This window comes from Emys orbicularis, chromosome 2 (genome assembly GCF_028017835.1).
Source record: "Emys orbicularis isolate rEmyOrb1 chromosome 2, rEmyOrb1.hap1, whole genome shotgun sequence".
In the NCBI taxonomy this organism is placed as follows: domain Eukaryota; kingdom Metazoa; phylum Chordata; order Testudines; family Emydidae; genus Emys; species Emys orbicularis.
The window spans coordinates 209,109,009-209,126,485 of record NC_088684.1 but is presented as its reverse complement, the minus strand read 5'-3'; the positions used below and the strand labels follow the sequence as shown (position 1 = coordinate 209,126,485).

The window sequence follows — 17,477 nt, the reverse complement described above, 5'->3', positions numbered from 1 at the left end:
TAGACCATCCTTGACAGGTGTTTGTCCAACCTAGTCTCAAAAACCTCCAATGATAGGGATTCCACAACCTCCCATGGTAACCTGTTTCAATGCTTACAGTTGGATAGTTTTTCCTATATCTAACCTACACCTCCCTAGTTGCAGATTAATCCCATTACTTCTTGTCCTACCTTCAGTGGACATGGAGAACAATTGATCACAGACCTCTTAATAACAACCCTTAACATATTTGAAGACTGTTATCAGGTCCCCCCTCTGTTTTATTTTCTCAAAACTAAACATGCCCAATTTTTTAACCTTTCTTCATAGGTCAGGTTTTCTAAACCTTTTATCATTTTTGTTGCTCTCCTCTGAATTCTCTCCAAGTTTTCCACATCTTTCTTAAAGTTTTGTGCCCAGAATTGGACACAGTACTCCAGCTGAGAACTCACCAGTGCTCAGTAGAGTCTCCTACATACAACACTCCTCTTAATACAGCCAAGAATGATATTTGCCTTTTTCTCGTGCATCACGTTGTTGGCTCATATTCCATTTGTGATCCACTATAACCCCGAGATCCTTTATTCCAGTTATTTCCAATTTTGTAGTTGTGCATTTGCTTTTTCCTTCCTAAGTGTAGTACTTCGCATTTGTATTTATTTCATCTTGTTGATTTCAGATCAGTTCTCCAATTTATCAAGGTCCTTTTGATTTATCATTCTGTCCTCCAAAGTACTTGCAATCCCTCCCAGCTTGATGTCATCTGCAAATTTTATAAGCATAGTTGCCACCCCATTGCCCATTAATGAAAATACTAAATAATACCAGACCCAGGACTGACCTCTATGAGATCCCACTAGATACACCCTCTTAGTTTGACAGCGAAGCACTGATAATGACTCCTTCAGCATGGTATTTCAACAAGTTGTGCACCCACCTTATAGTAAATTCATCTAGACTGCATTTCCCCAGTTTGCTTATGAGAATGTCATATGGCACTGGTCTTACTAAAATTAAGTTATATCATGTCTACTGCTTTCCCCTTATCCACTAGGCCAGTAACCCTGTCAGGGAAGGAAATTTGGTTGGTTTTGCATGATTTATTCCTGACAAATTCATGTTAGCTATTACTTATCATCCTATTATCCTCTAGGTACTTACCAACTGATTATTTAATCATTGTTCTAGTACCTTTCCAAGTATTGAAGTTAGGCTGACTGGTCTATAATTCACCAGGTCCTCTTCATTCCCCATTTAAAGTAATTAGTATGTTTTCCCTTCTCCAGTCATCTGGAACCAGTTCATTCTCCATGAGTTTGTGAAGATAATTGGTAATGGTTCCGAGATTGCTTCAGCTAGCTCCTTAAATACCCACAAAGACACAAAGTAGAGCTCAGCTCTTATGAGAAGATCCAGTTCCCTTCGTGAACTGCTAATGACTTTTGTCCTTTTACATATATTTTAAATATCTTCCATTCAAAACAAAGGCCACAATTTGCTGGATGTTGAGATAAGGCCCATCTCTCTCTTGCAAAGGAAGTAAGAGCCAGTCATAGAGTGTGTGGGTGGGAGGGATCAAGATAGCAGAGAAAAGGAGTCTATGAGCAAGATCGATGGCCTAAGGGTATGTCTTATATATATATATATGCACAGCAATAGATGATGCAATTGCAGCACACATCGGCATACTCAAGCAGGCTTGCTAAAAATAGCAGGGAAGTTGCATCGGTACAGGCAGTGGCACATATGGTGACCAGATATCCTGATTTTATAGGGCCAGTCCCGATTTTGGCGTCTTTTTCTTATATATGCTCCTATTACCTCCCACCCCCGTCCCAATTTTTCACATTTGCTGTCTGGTCAACCTAGTGACACAGGCTAGCTACCCAAATACAGTCCCACCTGGGACCCCAGGTACGAATTCGAGCAGCTAACCCATGCCACCATGCCTACACTGTTACTTATAGCAAGCTGGCTCAATCAAAGCTAATATGGATATGCCTACACGTGCCATCCCAATTGCAGCATAGACTTATCCTAAGTGGGAGAAGGGAGAGGCTGTGGGACAGTGGGAATGGGTGTAGATCATGTAGTTTCTCACAGATGAGGTGATTTTAGTTGCAATGGGAGACAATTGGGGGCAGGGGTCAGTCAATAGGAAGGGGAGCAAAGAATGAGTGGAATGACGGGATGGGCAGTTAAGTCTCTAAGTGAAGGAGACATAATGGTGGGTACTTTCTTTCACGTGTTTATCTCTGTTTTGCCTCTTCTGTTGCAGCCTGTGGCAACAAAGTCGACCCTGTGTATGAAACCCTCCGCTTTGGAACCTCCTTAGCACAGAAGACCAAGAGGAGCAGCTCTGGAAGTGGATCTGATTCACCCAAACGGAACTCTGTAATTCTTGTGTTTTATCTTCCCTTTTCCTTTTGCAGGATCACAGCACATCCATGCACAATAATTGTCAGTTTACATCAGAAAGCCCAAATTTCAGGCTATTAAAAAAATACATTCCAGACTAGAACAGGGCCTATAAACTCTTTTTTGTAAACTCAGTTTTTAAAAATCTTGTAAAAATGATTAGGGGGCTGGAGCACATGACTTATGAGGAGAGGCTGAGGGAACTGGGATTGTTTAGTCTCCAGAAGAGAAGAATGAGGGGGGATTTGATAGCTGCTTTCAACTACCTGAGGGGGGGTTCCAAAGAGGATGGAGCTCGGCTGTTCTCAGTGGTGGCAGATGGCAGAACAAGGAGCAATGGTCTCAAGTTGCAGTGGGGGAGGTCTAGGTTGGATATTAGGAAACACTATTTCACTAGGAGGGTGGTGAAGCACTGGAATGCTTTACCTAGGGAGGTGGTGGAATCTCCTTCCTTGGAGGTTTTTAAGGCCCGGCTTGACAAAGCCCTGGCTGGGATGATTTAGTTGGGAATTGGTCCTGCTTTGAGCAGGGGGTTGGACTAGATGACCTCCTGAGGTCCCTTCCAACCCTGATATTCTATGATTCTATGAAATAACCTTAAAAAGAAGGAAAAATAGATGGTGAGCGTTCCTGTTTCACTTTGATCTGAAAATGCTGAAATTCAACAAACCACGTAGGCCAGAATCATTTGGGAGGGAGAGGAGGGGAAGTAAAAACAGAAAATAAACAAAAATGTTTAAATTTGAAAAGTGACTTGCATGGGCACAGCACCGACTTTAAAAGACGCATTGGTATCTTGCAATTAGCTGTGACTAGCCAGCAGTGCATAGTCACACTATTCTAGGGGCAGGGCTGGTACTGAATTCTGCCTCCACCCACTCTTTGCCCATGTGCACAGGAGAGGGAGTAGCAGCCCAATGGCACTGGGATCCATGATCTGAGTAGACCATGCAGGTCATTAAGGTAGCACCTTACATCCCCTCATTTCCATTCCTCGGCTTGTTGGCCAGTCCATGACTGAAGCAGCAGACGGCTGTTTTTTCAGGGGTGCTGAATGCCCACAACTCTAACTGAATTCAGTGGAAAATTGCAGGTGATTGGCATCTCTGAAAATCAGGACCTAGATAGTAGTAGTAGTCTGGGAATAGTTGGCTGCAGGGCTTAAATTCTGCATTAGCCCCATAGGGAGGCGCTTGGGCTCAGGGCTTTACCCTGTGTGGAGGTGCCAGGGCTCCCACGGGTTTGAAAATATTCACTGGAGCCAGGGGTGGCTCTATGTATTTTGCCGCCCCAAGCACGGCAGTCAGGAGGCTTTTGGCGGCATGCCTGCGGGAGGTCTGGCTGGCAACGTGGATTCGGCAGCATGCCTGCGGGAGGTCCGCCGGTCCCGTGGCTTCGGCGTGCCTGCCGCCGAATTGCCGCCGAAGCCGCGGGACCAGCGGACCTCCCGCAGGCATGCCGCCGAAGGCTCCCTGACTGCCGCACCCGCTTGGTGCACTGGTGCCTAGAGCCACCCCTGACTGGAGCTCTGCTCCGGTGGGCTCCAGCTGAATTTAAGCCCTGGCTGATCACATGGTGCTAGGTTGGGTCCTTATTTCATTAAAGATGGCTGGAAATAATACATTATGTGGGTGGGCGGAGTGATCCTCCATCATGAATGAGAAGGAAGGTGGTCAACAGACAATCTCTCTAAGGTGTTGTCTGCACTTGAAAAAGGGAACTCCCGCCTTAGAGTGAAGCCATCACTGTAAGAAAGCACTCATAGGATTTAGGCCCCTATTCAGCACAGCACTTAAACACATGCTTAATTTTAAACTGGTGCTTCAATCCATCCCTGTTCAGCACAGCACTTAAACCATTATTTCATTGGGACATTAACAGGTGCTTAATTGCTGTGTTGAATCAGGGCCTTAAATGGTACAGATGGCCTTTTAAACAAATGTTAATTTAACTCAGAAAGGCAAACACAGAGAAATTCAAACTAGAGACTTACAATTCCTAAGTGAAAGCTGCACAGGAGTTAGTAAAGGACATGCCCTTCATCCAGTGTTTTCTCTTTTAAAAGAAACTTAATAATTTTCCACCTTTTTTAAATCCAAAACCAGTTTTAACACCTTTCACGGTTTGTGATTACAGCTCTTTCTTTCTCTTATTTAATTTATACTGGAACAGGAGTTCTACAAATGTAATTATTACCTGCTAAATCAATAAAGCATTATGTTAAATTATGAATGATTACTCAGGCGTAGAAAACACAAATGCATTGTTGGCTTGCCCTGGACTTTTGATCATAACAAGATGGGGAGTGGGTGTAAAGTATAGAATGCCAGTTTGTCATGAGCTAGTCTCCCAGAGAGTCAGATTGTGACTAAACGTAGCACATGTCTGTGCTTAGATAATATAGAAAAGCATAAGATGGAGAGACAGATATGGGAAATCCTAACTTCTCACAGTTAAATCCTGACTCAGCAATGGGTGAACAGTTACAGAAATACAGAAACTAAACTTCTTCACTGTTGGTCCTTCCATCCCACGTCCCTTTCATCCCACATCCCTGAGCCGTTGTTTCATTACAATCACAGTGGAGGTTGTGAATGATGTACCTGGTTTGCCCAATGTGCCAGCTGTGTTTATGCTGCAGTGAAGCAGGTAATAGATGCAAAGTAGGAAGGAATACACCCTTTATGACCTTATTGAGACCAATGTCACAATACCATCTAGAATCTGCATGTCCCTCTATGTGATTTTAGCCTGGTGTCTTGAATGACCATAAATGGAAGGTAGGCATATGCTCCAAACTGAGCACCTGCCACTTAACTGCTTCCCTCAAAATGTAACCCTCTAGCCCATGTTTATATGGGGAAATTGTTTGAGGTAATGTAAACATGACACCAGTTTTCCTTCAGGGTTTGATGGATCAATTCTTTCCAAGTGACGCTTTGTATTTCAACATGAGAATATTTGTCCTATAAGGCCTGATCCAAAGCTCATTGAAGTCAGTGGAAAGACTCACACTAACTTCAGTGGGCTCTGGACCAGGCCCATACTGCAGGGGTTGTTATGGCACTGACACAATATTCAGCAAAACATTTTGTTATAACAAGATATCCTCACACTTTGACTGTGTTGTACCTAAGGTATGGAGCCAAAGGCTTTTTACTTTTTAATCATTACAGCGATGCAGGAGTCTGGTGTTGAAGGAGCCAAAATGAAGCATTATATTTGCTGGAGGTTAAGTCTTGAAGCTAGTTGGTGGGAAACCCAGGGACCTGGCCTTTGCAAACTGTTGAAAAATAACTGTGATCTGGGGTTTCTTTCAACGATGTCTGTTTTCCACCTAGGAGCTAGGAAGTCCATGTTCAGCCTGTGACATTCCCCATAGTTTGCCTTGCTTTACACAGTATTATTATCACTTAATGTTTATATTGTGATAGAGCCTAAAGGCCTCAACCAGGTTGGGACCCCATTGTGCAAGGCACAGTACAAATATATAATAAATGACAGCTCCTGCCCAGAATTGCTTGCAGTCTAAAAGACAAGCCATAAGAGGTGGACGGGACAAACAGGAGGGCAGGGTGGTGGCGAGGGAGACAAGATGACAAAATGATTTTGAGTCCCACCAGTTTCTTGTTAACTCCCATGGCCCCTCAATATCCTTGAGGAAGGGGGAAGTTGGGAAAATAGGAGCACTGATATTTGCCCTCGGGCAAAATCTGAAAATATACTGGATTTGACATATCCAGAGCTGTAGGTAGGAGAAGTAAGCAGTTTTATCCTTAGTTACAACTTAGAAAACTGAAGACCAAAAAAGCTAAGGCCTGACTTTTCAAATATGGATGCCCAACTTTTACTATAAATTTCTGCTAAAGGAAATTAAAGAAACATCTTTTAAAAAGACAATGATCCAAAAAATTATTTGTCAAATCCTCGTCCTATGAGGAAATATTGCTCATGACACTACTAACTTTTAAAAACCAAGAAATGTATTTAAAGTCCAGTCTTGCACTACTTGGGCAATCCCCCCATTGTCTTCATGCATAACTCCCACTGGTTTTGGAGTGGGGAGGAGTTATTTGTTATGGGCCAATGTTGACACAAGAACAAATGGATATAAACTGACCATCAACAAGTTTAGACTTGAAATTAGTTGAAGGTTTCTAACCATCAGAGGAATGAAGTTCTGGAAAAGCCTCCCTAGGAGAGCAGTTGAGGCAAAAAAACCTAGTAGTCTTCACGACTGAGCTAGATAAGTTTATGGAGGGGGGTGGCATGATGAGACAGCCTACAATGGCATGTGGCCCATCTGCGACTGCTAGTAGCAAGGAGCCCCAGCGGCTGGAGACAGGAGACTAGATAGGGAGGGCTCTGAGTCACTACAGAGAATTCTTTACCAGGTGTCTAGCTGGTGGGTCTTGCTCACATGCTCAGGGTCTAACTGATAGCCATATTTGGGGTCAGGAAGAATTTTCCCCCAGGTTAGATTGGCAAAGACTCTGCGTGCTTGTTGCCTTCCTCTGCAGTATGGGGCATAGGTCACTTGCTGGTTTGAACTAAAGTAAATGGTGGATTCTCTTTAACTTGAAGTCTTTAAATCATTATTTGAGATCTTCAGTAACTCAGCCAGAGGTTATGGTTCTACTACAGGAGGGGGTAAGTGAAATTCTGTGGCCTACAATGTGTAGGTCATACTAGATGATCACAGTGGTACCTTCTGGCCTTAAAGTCTATGAGCCTATGAGTAAGCAGAAAACAAGATTTAGAAAATTGTTAAAGAAAGCCACATCACTGATGGTGACCTTTAAACATAGCTGGAGTAAATTTTTTGTCTTTTCTTCGCGATGCAAGTGTAGGCCTGCAAAGCAGTTGGTTTACTTGTGTTTACAGTATAATTACACCGTAACATGAAGAAATTAAATGGTAGGATGAAATCCTCAAAAGCACTTTAAAAAGATGTTAACAAGAAATAAACAAATCTTAGGAATATATAAAAGGAAATAGGTTTTCAGACTAGAAAATGCGTCAGAAAACTCCTGAGTTTATAGGGATTTTTAAAAAGTAGAGCAGGGTGTGAACTCAGAATCTGAGGGTTCAGAGGGTCAGATTCTGATAACCTTATCTGGAGCAGCTCCTTACTCCAATGTAACTACTCATGGAGAAAGGTGCTACTCAACACAAGTAACTCTGGCCCTTAGACTATATACTTTTGAGGCCTGGAACTGTGTTGTCCTCTATGTTTGTACAGCACCTAGTACCGTGGGGGCACTAATCCTGATTGGAGCCTCTAAGCACTACTGCAGTACAACTAATGCATAAAATAAGCATAACAAAGGTATTTAGCTTTCAATTTTTTAATTATACCAGCGAAGAAATTAGGTGCCGTGATTATGTGACTGATTTCAGTAGGTCTTTCACACTCCTGAGCTTGCTTCCATAGCAAATTGGAGAAATTAAGGTCACACTTCATATTAAGGATATGTTTCTAAAATTTTAATAAATTATATCTCTTTTAATAAACGGTTAATGCATTGTTATAGAGTGTTATGAAGTGTAACTGCAAATAAACATTTACAAGCACCAAAAAACAGCTGCTCTGTACAGATACCAACCATTCTTTATTAACGCCTAACCCCCCAACTTCATCTGCTGCCCAAAAACCTGTTGTACACTAGAACTGGCATTCATTTGGCTTTCCTGCTGCTTCCCATTAAGAATTTGAACTGCCCCATTGGATAGCATGTTATCAGCAAATCTCTTCATGTTGACTCCCTCCACACTCAAAACACCAAGCTGCTGCTTTCACTTAATGCTCTTGTGTGATTTTATTTCACCTCATTATCCACTTTCTTCCTTATTCAGTACCATTCATCCTCTCTTTCCTCATAGACTTCAGACCTGGCAGAAGTTCCTGAGGAAGCGGATGGTTCAGGAAGCATGTTTGATATAAACAGGAAACGCAGCAACAGTGGTGAGTTCTGTACCATCTAGTATTTTCAGATGCACAAAAATATTCTTCTAAATGAGTGGTGTAATTATTCCACTACCTTGGCCCACACAAGTGGAATCCATGAGGGATGAATTTGGCCCAATGTTGACTTTTCTGATGTCCTCAAGGGAGTTTATTGAGTTGGGGGAGAGTTTTGGCCAAGGGGTTGGGAACAGGAGTCTGGGAAGGTCTCTTGACCAGTGTTGCATATTTACTTGGCTCCTAATGGTCTATGGGGACTGATTTTCCATACCCACTATGACCAGAATTAGGTGACAGTGGACAGGCACTCAGCACATCTGGATTCAGTCCCTGCCTCTGGCACAGACTTCCTGTGTGTTTGTGAGACCTTAGGCTGGTCATTTAATGTCAGTGCGCCTCAATTCCCTACCTGTAAAATGGGGGTGATAATACTTCCTCTCCTCCCACCCTTTTGTCTGTCTTGTCTACTTAGACTATCAGGGCAGAGACAGTCTGTTACATGTGTTCCATACCAAGCCCAGAACAATGGGTGTTGGTCTCAGTTGTGGCCTTTTGGTGCTACTGTAGTACAAATCATAAATAACACTAATAGTCCAAACCTTTTGTCCTCTTTTGGCATCTGAATGTAATGTTCTTGTACTGTTGTAATTGTTATGAGGTAACTCCATCACTGGCAGCCCAGTGATGAAGACTTTTGTGAGTGCAGTGAGGGAGCCTTAGCCAGGAGCTTGGAACACTGAGTAGCGAAATTGCAGTGTCCATTGGGCTCCAGTTCAGTCCTGGCAATAGAAGGATTGTGTGTAGAAAGAACTTTGGGGCACCCAATAAACCTCTAAGCTAGGAGTGGAGTTGTTGTTGCACCGAGGCTCACCAATACCACCAAGAAGCGTTAATATTCCCAAACTTCAGGCAGGGGCAGACAGGCCGGATCTGAGGCAAACACAAGCCATAGTGAATGGACCTCCCTTCTTTGAACCCCAACATCCACCTCCTCCACAGTGCAGATCCCCATTGGTCTTGGCATATGGCTAGTAATTTTTATAGTGGTCAGGTGTTAACTGTAGTTGTCTTTTCCCACCCCCACCCCCCATTTTCCTCCTTCCCAGACTCCTCCCTGCTCCTCATTCTGACCCTTTCATTTCACATCTCTGTTTTCAGTCCTTTTCCTCCCTCTCAGCATGTGGCCCACCCATCAGTGGCACTGACTGATGGATGGGCTACATGCTGAGAGGGGATTTTCAACCTCATTTGAGCACTTGGAACTGTAACTCAACCTGGCCAGTGGTAAAGCATCCGGTCAACCTGAGTTTCATTTTTCCCCTGAGGTTTTCAGATCGTTTTTTTTTTTCCCATCACTTACCTCCTTTTTTTTTTTTTTGAGCCTGTAAGAAACTTTTCTATGGGATCTGCATGACTTAGAGGCATCAAGAAACTTGCTCAAAGAGATCACTTTAAAGAACTCAGCATGTGCCAAACCTCCAAATAACTTCCTCAGCACATTAATGATTCCTTTGATCGGCATTGGCTTTCTTTTTCGATCCATCCTTCAGAGGCCTAGTGTATAAATTATGCAGCAATTGCTCCAAATATTTCCTCTTGGTAGATTTTAATAAACTGCCTGTGTTGTTTGTACTAATGATGGAAATGCTAAGACCCTTTTCATGCTGTCAGAGTTCCCACATGGTTTTCCTGCCGCTGCAAGGGCAAACAGATGGATTTCTGGTTTGTGTAGAGATGAACCCCATACTTGCTATGACCTTTACTTTTACATGTCTCCCAGTAATATTCAGAGAGCATGAGCTAAACAGAGATTAAAAGTTTAATGAACTCATTTAAAAATATTCTTGGGGCGTTATTCACCATTGCATTGCTCCAGCTTTACATGGGATAACTCTGGTGATTCTAAATGGTGTTACAACACCATAAAGCTAGAGTAACACAGCAATGAATCAGGCCCCTGGTGTTTTATTTTTCCCAGAGAAACCTGACTTCCTCAAGGAATGTTTTAGAAAAATGCAGATTTGTGTCTGTTTATGCAATAGGGAAACAGCAAGAGGAACACAGTATGGAGAAGTCTAGGAGGCACAACAAACACAGGCTGGTTTATACATGTCAATAGGATTGAGATAATTTCAAGGGGAAATTAATTCTCTACAGTGCTAAAGCACAGACAATATCAAATGTGCTTAGTTTACAAATAAAAAGATGACTTTTCCAACTGCCAACTCTGTAAACTCACCCTGGTCTCCACCAATCAATTGGGCTCATTACTTTGCATGCATTGTTACCAGTAATAAAAGTTCTGCAGGTCAAATTATTCTGTAAAAGACATCTGTTCAGTCCCATTGTCATCAGTGAGTTTGCGTAGATATAACTGATTCAGGTATAGGAAACAATCTCCATGTAGGAACACACTTAGTATTCAGTTCTGTCAACGCACCAGGAATAGAACCCAGCTCACGCACTCAGTTGATTCTGCATTGCTAACCAGAGTAAAAAATAGTAGTAAGATTTTATTTTTGTCAATGGAGAAATCAGAAATTACCCTGAATACACAGAGGTAGCCAATCTGATGAACAAGAAGGTTACATTTAGATAGTCTACTTTTCAGATCAGAAATGCACTCTAAAATTTTGTAAAGCCTTTTCACATTATGAATGGTGTAAGTCTAGCTAGATATTACCTCACTCATCTTTTCTGTTATTGGGCCAACTTCTGTTGGTGGCAGAGACAAGCTTTTGAACTTACACAGAGCTCTTCCCCAGAACTGAAGAGCTCTGCGTGAGCTCGAAAGCTTGTCTCTCTCACCAACAGAAGTTGGCCCAATAACAGATATTAGCTTACTGAGCTTGTCTCGCTACACCACTGGGGAAGCAGAGAATGATTCAGCAGGAGTGCACTGGCTTCTTGGCTTTTATTATTCTGAAAGTATGAAACTAAATCACAGAGAAGGGAGACAACAATACACAGAACAACCACTAATAACTGGTTCAGACTGCTTTTGGAGACTTCTGACTTATTTCTTATTTTTCTAACAACAAATGTAAGCCAATGCTGGGACTAAACTTTTCTAAAAGTGACTTAGGCCCAGAACAGTTGATGGCTTCCATCTACTAAAATCATGGCTGGGCTTTGTCCAAAAGTAGGGGACACTATTCTCTACAAATTAGGAAACTGTTCTTAGAGAATGAAGAAGGAACATAATGTAATAAAGCAGTTGATGTTAGCAGGGAAGGCACCTGAAGCAATGGTGTATAAATCAGCTAATGAAACAATTACAGTAGATTAAGCTAAATTCTGATACCCTTATTAACCCTGAGTGGGACCTTACTTCTTGAGTAGACCCATTGATTTCAATGGAGTTACCCACAAAGTGAGGTGTTACTCAGTGTGAGTAAGGCTGCCAGAAACTCATTGCCTGGGAGTCAAGAGACCTGGGCTCTATTCCCAACTCCGCCACTGACCTGCTGCATGACCTTGGGAATTTCTCCTGTTTCCCTTCCCACCTTTTGTTTTATGTGTTCTGGTTGTTAATTCTTCAAGCAGGGACTGTCTTGTGCTACTTGTTTGTACAGTGCTTAGCACAATGGGGTGCCAGACTTGGTTGGGGCATATAAGTGCTACTGCAATACAAATGCCTGATTAACAAAAGAAGAACATTACTGAGAGCGGTAGGGAACAGTTAGAAAGGGAGGATTAGGAGAGAGATATATAAGATGGGCCTCGGGAGGTGAATGGCCTTCAGCTGTCCCTAAAATGTCATGTGTTGTGTTTTATTTCAGTGTTTACCTACTCAGAAAATGGAACAGAAGACTTTGGAGAAGAATCAAAAAGGATAAACTCCCTGGTATGGGCAAAGATTTAGTGAGCGTATAGTGAAAATGTTAATTGATTTAAGAGGTTTGTTTTTACAGAAACGCACTTGGGTGAGTATTATAAATTGGCCTGGTGAACACAAACATTATGACAGGTGAGCCAGAGCGATGTGAATGGAGCAGTCTTACAGCTGTGACAGCATAAAAATGACACTGCACAATCCAGAGTCTGACATAATTTGAAAACGATCTTGGTCTTTTTGCAGTTTCTTTTGGTCAAATTGTCCCTGGCCCTTGCGTGAGGGCATATATGGAGAGAGGGGATGCAAGGAGTGGTCTCCCTCATTGAGCACACTGTGCAAACGTTCCTGAGGTGGGAGAGTGCCCAATCCTTCCTTGAGCTCTGGCTTTCATGGTTATGCACCACCCTCCTCAGCACTGTGGATGACCAGCACAGGCTAGCTCTTTGTAATTTATACCCGTCATATAAAAAAGGTGACTTTAACAGAGGGCTAGATGTTGGCGGGGAAGGGGGATGGAGAGGAGACATGGAAAATTACAGTAGGGCCATAGGAGCAATAACAAGGAAACCAGTGGAGGAATCTGCTCAATGTTTTAGATGTCTATTCACAAATGCAAGGAATATGGGGAATAAACAGAAAGAACTGAAAGTATTAGTCTGTAAACTAGATTATGGCTTAAGGAAGGACAGGCAGGATAAAAAGGAAGGAAGTGTTGCATTATACATCAAGAATATATACACCTGTTCTAAAGTCTAGGAGGAGGTAAGAGGCAGGCCAGTTGAAAGTGTCTGGGTAGAGATCAAAAGGGTAAAAAAATGGGGGTGACATCATGGTAGGGGGTCTATTATAGACCACCAAATCAGGACAAGGAGGTGAATGAAGCATTTCAAGAACAAATAACAGAAATATCCAAAACAAAAGACCTGTTAGTGATGGGGGGACTTTACCCAGACATCTGTGAGAAAAGTAAGATGGCAAAACGCAAATTTTCCAATAAGTGCTTGGACTGTATTGAGGACAACTTTTTGTTTCAAAAAATGGAGGAAGGAACCAGGAGGACAGCCATTTTAGATTTGATTCTGACCAACAGGGAGGAATTGGTAGTGAATCTGAAGCAGGAAGGCAATTTGGGTGAAAGTGACCATGAAATTATAGATTTCATGATTCTAAGGAAAGGAAGGAATGGGAGCAGCAGAATAGGGGCAATGGACTTCAAAAAAGCAGATGTTAACAGGCTCAGAGAACTGATAGATTCTCTTCCCATAGGACCTTATCTAAGGGGAAAAGGAGTTCAGGAGGGCTGACAGTTTCTCAAGGAGACAGTATTAAAGGCACAACAGTAAACTACCCTGATGCAAAGGAAAGATAAGAAGAATAGTAAGAGGCCAATATGACTCCATCAGGAGTTCCTTAATGACCTGAAAATCAAAAAGGAATGCTACAAAAAGCGGAAATATGGGCAAATTGCTAAGGAGGAGTATAGAAGAACAGCACACGTAGGTAGGGACAAAAGCAGAGGGACTAAGGCACAAAATGAGTTATACTTAACAAGGAACATAAAAGGGAATGAGAAGAGGTTCTTTAATACATTAAAATCAAGAGAAAGACAAAGAAAAGCATAGGTACTATACTTAGAAGGGAAGTGGAGCTAATAACTGATGATATTAAGAAGGCTGTGGTGTTTAATGCCTATTTTTCTTTAGTCTTCACTAAAAAGGCTAATGGTGACCAGCTACGTAATACAATTAATATGAACAAACAAGGGGGAAGGAACACAAGCCAAAAAGTACAAGTTAAAGAATATTTAGATTATTCAAGTCAGCAAGATGTGATGAAATTCACCCTAGGGTACTTAAGGAACTAGCTGAAGCAATCTGAGAACTATTTCCAATTACATTCAAGAATTCACGGAGGACAGGTGAGTTCCTAGAGGGCTGGAGAATGGCAAATATAGTACCTATCTTTAAAAATGGGAACAAAGAGGACCCCAGGAATTATAGACCAGTCTAACTTTAATACCTGGAAAGATACTGGAACAAATTATTAAATAAGCAATAGAGGTTAATAGGATTATAGGGGGCAACCAGCATGGATTTGTCAAGAACAAATCATGCCAAACCAACCTAACTTCCTTCTTTGACAGGATCACTGTCCTAATGGATAGAAATAAAGCAATAGATATGCTATATCTTGATTTTAGTAAGGCTGTTGACACAGTCCCACATGACATTCTCATAACTAGGGAAATGCGATCTAGATGAATTTACAATAAGGTGCGGGCACCACTGGTTGAAAAACAGTATTCAAATAGTAGTTATAAATTGTTCACTGTCACACTGGGAGGGTGTATCTAGTGGTTTCATTAATAACTTAGATAATGGAGTAGATAATTTGCTTATAAAATTTGTAGATGACACCAAGCTGGGAGGGGTTGCAGGCACTTTGGAGGGCAAGATTAAAATTCAAAGGGACCTTGACAAAATGTAGAATTGGTCTGAATTCAACAAGATAAAATTCAGTAAAGATAAGGGCAAAGTACTTCATTTAGGAAGGAAAAATCAAATCCATAACTACAAAATGGGAAATATCTGGCTAAGTGGTAGTACTGGCGTAAAGGATCTGAGGGTTACAGTGGATCACAACTTGAATACGAGTCAATGATGTGCTACAGTTGCAAAACAGGCTGATATTTTCAGGGTGTAAGAACAGGAGTGTTGTATGTAAGACACAAGAGGTAATTGTCCTGCTTTACTGAGCACTGGTGAGGCCAGAGCTGAGTACTGTGTCCAGTTCTGGGCACAACAAAGATCTGGACAAATTGGAGAGAATTCAGAGGAGAGTAACAAAAATCATAAAAGTACAGAAAACCTGACCTATGAGGAAAGATTAAAAAACTGGGGATGTTTAGTTTTGAGAAAAGGAAAAGAAAACTGATGGGGGCCCTGATAGTAGTCTTCAAATATGTTAAGTGCTGTTATAAAGAGGACTCTGATCAATTGTTCTCCATGTTTATTTAAGCCCATTACTTCCTTCATCTGAAGCATGGGCGCTTTAGGTTAACTATTTGGAAAAGCTTCCTATTCTTCCAAGGGGGTTGTGGAATCCCCATCATTGGAGGTTTTTGAGAACAGGTTGGACAAACACCGGTCAGGGATGGGTCTAGGTTTACTTGGTCCTGCCTCAGCGCAGAGGGCTGGACTTGATAACTTCTTGAGGTCCCTTCTAGTCCTACATTTTTATGATTCTATATGACAGTAATAAACTGCAAGGCACATATCATGCAGCCCTTAACATACGGCAAAGAGCATGGGGTTTTTTTAAGATCTCACCCAAAATATGCACAAAGCACTCTTTATCTGCTTCTGGAGGATGAAAAGCTGAGTCAGCTCTGACAGAACTTGAACCTGTGGTTCTAGAGGGTCTAATTGTTGCAAACTTCAGAAGTCATGTTTATCCCCTAATACCCTCTCAAAACTTAAACATTTCTTTGATTTAGAGCCAACTCTGCATCTTGTCCCTATGTGTGTAATGGGATGAACCAAAATCTTGGATTGAAAGGCCCCAGAGTTCAATAAAGTTCAGATCTGGAGCCAAATATTACATCTCAGACCCATCTCTATCGAGGGCATGGCAATTCTAGCAGCCAGAAACTTACAGGTTTTCTTATCTGTTTTTCCCCCCCTTAAAGGGACCTCTTTATAAAGACACATTACAAATGCACACCTACGTTGCCTTGTACAAATTTGTACCACAAGAGAATGAAGACTTGGAGATGAGGTAAAGTGCTGACATATTTACTTATTGATTTGACCCAGGAAAACTGAGAATGGTGCAGACTTAAATTAGTGTTGTACTTTTAATTCTAATTTTGCTATGCATATTTGTATTATATTATTTATATAAACATGGTCTCACAGCTATTTAATTATGTATTCTTTCCCTCTTTCCACTTATGAAAATGCTACAGAGTTGAGGACAAGTTTTTTACAAAGAAAATAATGGGTAAAACTTTCAAGTCAAGTACAGTGAGTTGGGCGCTTTTGATAATTATGCTCTAAGTCCCATTCAGTGACTTTCAGTGAGACTTAGGTTCCTAAGTGCTGACGTCTCTTTTGGGATGGTTGACAATTTTTTTACAGAAAATTGGATTTTCAGCTAAATACATATTTTTGCAGCATCTGCTTTCCCTGAAATTTTAGATTTTTTTTTTTAATCAGAAAACGACAAACTTTGTTTTGTTTTGGCCAAAAATAATTCAATTTTCAGCAACCAAAAAAACTGAAAAAATATCAGGTTTTAAATTTGGGGGGTTTTGACAAAAAAATGTCCATGGGAAAAAGAATCCCATTTTCTAACCAGATCTAGTGACAAGGTCGGAACTTCTAAGTGTTATATAACTGATTGCTCCCTCCCCTCCTGCCCTCCCCCACCCAGAGATTTTGTCTCAGAAAAGGGGAATGAGGAGGATCTCAAGATGGTGAATGGCTGTTAGTGTGTTTTCATGTACAATACATGGAAGGTTGGTTTGAATTGCAAAATCTTCTGGTTCAAATATCTTTTCTTTAGCACTTTTTCATGTAACCCTGCACTAGTGCTGCCTTGTCCAGTCTAACAGGGCCTGTCCAAAGCCCCACTGAAGTCAAAGGGAATTTTTCCATTGACTACCCTGGGCTTTGACAGAGGCCCACAGTGAGTAGTTTGTTGCAGAGACTTTAATAGGCTCTAGGAGTGCTGGCTGCTTTGGGCACAGTTCACAAAACAAATCATCTCTCTTCATGATTTACCCAGTCAGATGCTGATTCCAATAAAATATATGTAACCCTTCTGCCCATAAGAGTTGGCAGCAACAAGGGCCGGGTTCAGTATCTAGGGGTTCCGTTTCAATAACACAATGCAAAACCGGCTCGAGCCCCCACCCAGTGACCTGGGACAATTACATACCACCCCCCGGGTGCCTCTAAGAGGCAATACTTCCCCTCTCGCAAGCACAGAGGCTGAGCATAGCAAAAGCCTTTTAATAAAGGAGGAAAACAATGCGGCATTATGTTGGGGAAACACCACAAACAGGATTCATAACACAAACCATGAGCAAAAGACCCACTCCCAAGTAAGTTTGGCAGTGTCCTTTTCCCCTCAGGATCTTAAGTCCAGCAACCCAACAGTCACCCCACCCACAGTTTCTATCCTTGGTCAGTGCAGCCCCCAGAGTTCAGAAGTTCATCTGCAGAGTTTATCTCCCAGCCTGGGTGGAAGTGGGGGAAAGGTATGGGGGCATCT

General features: G+C 41.9%; 1 protein-coding gene across 1 annotated transcript in view; it reads left to right on the top strand.

The window, feature by feature from the left end:
- The window catches only part of STAC (SH3 and cysteine rich domain), a 108,537-nt gene that overhangs the window by 77,541 nt on the left and 13,519 nt on the right, over positions 1-17,477 (top strand). Inside the window, exons 5-8 of the mRNA XM_065399811.1 lie at positions 2,258-2,373; positions 8,281-8,362; positions 12,145-12,209; positions 15,889-15,977. Of these exons, the coding sequence (XP_065255883.1) occupies positions 2,258-2,373; positions 8,281-8,362; positions 12,145-12,209; positions 15,889-15,977 (352 nt within the window). The remainder of the gene's footprint in view (positions 1-2,257; positions 2,374-8,280; positions 8,363-12,144; positions 12,210-15,888; positions 15,978-17,477) is intronic.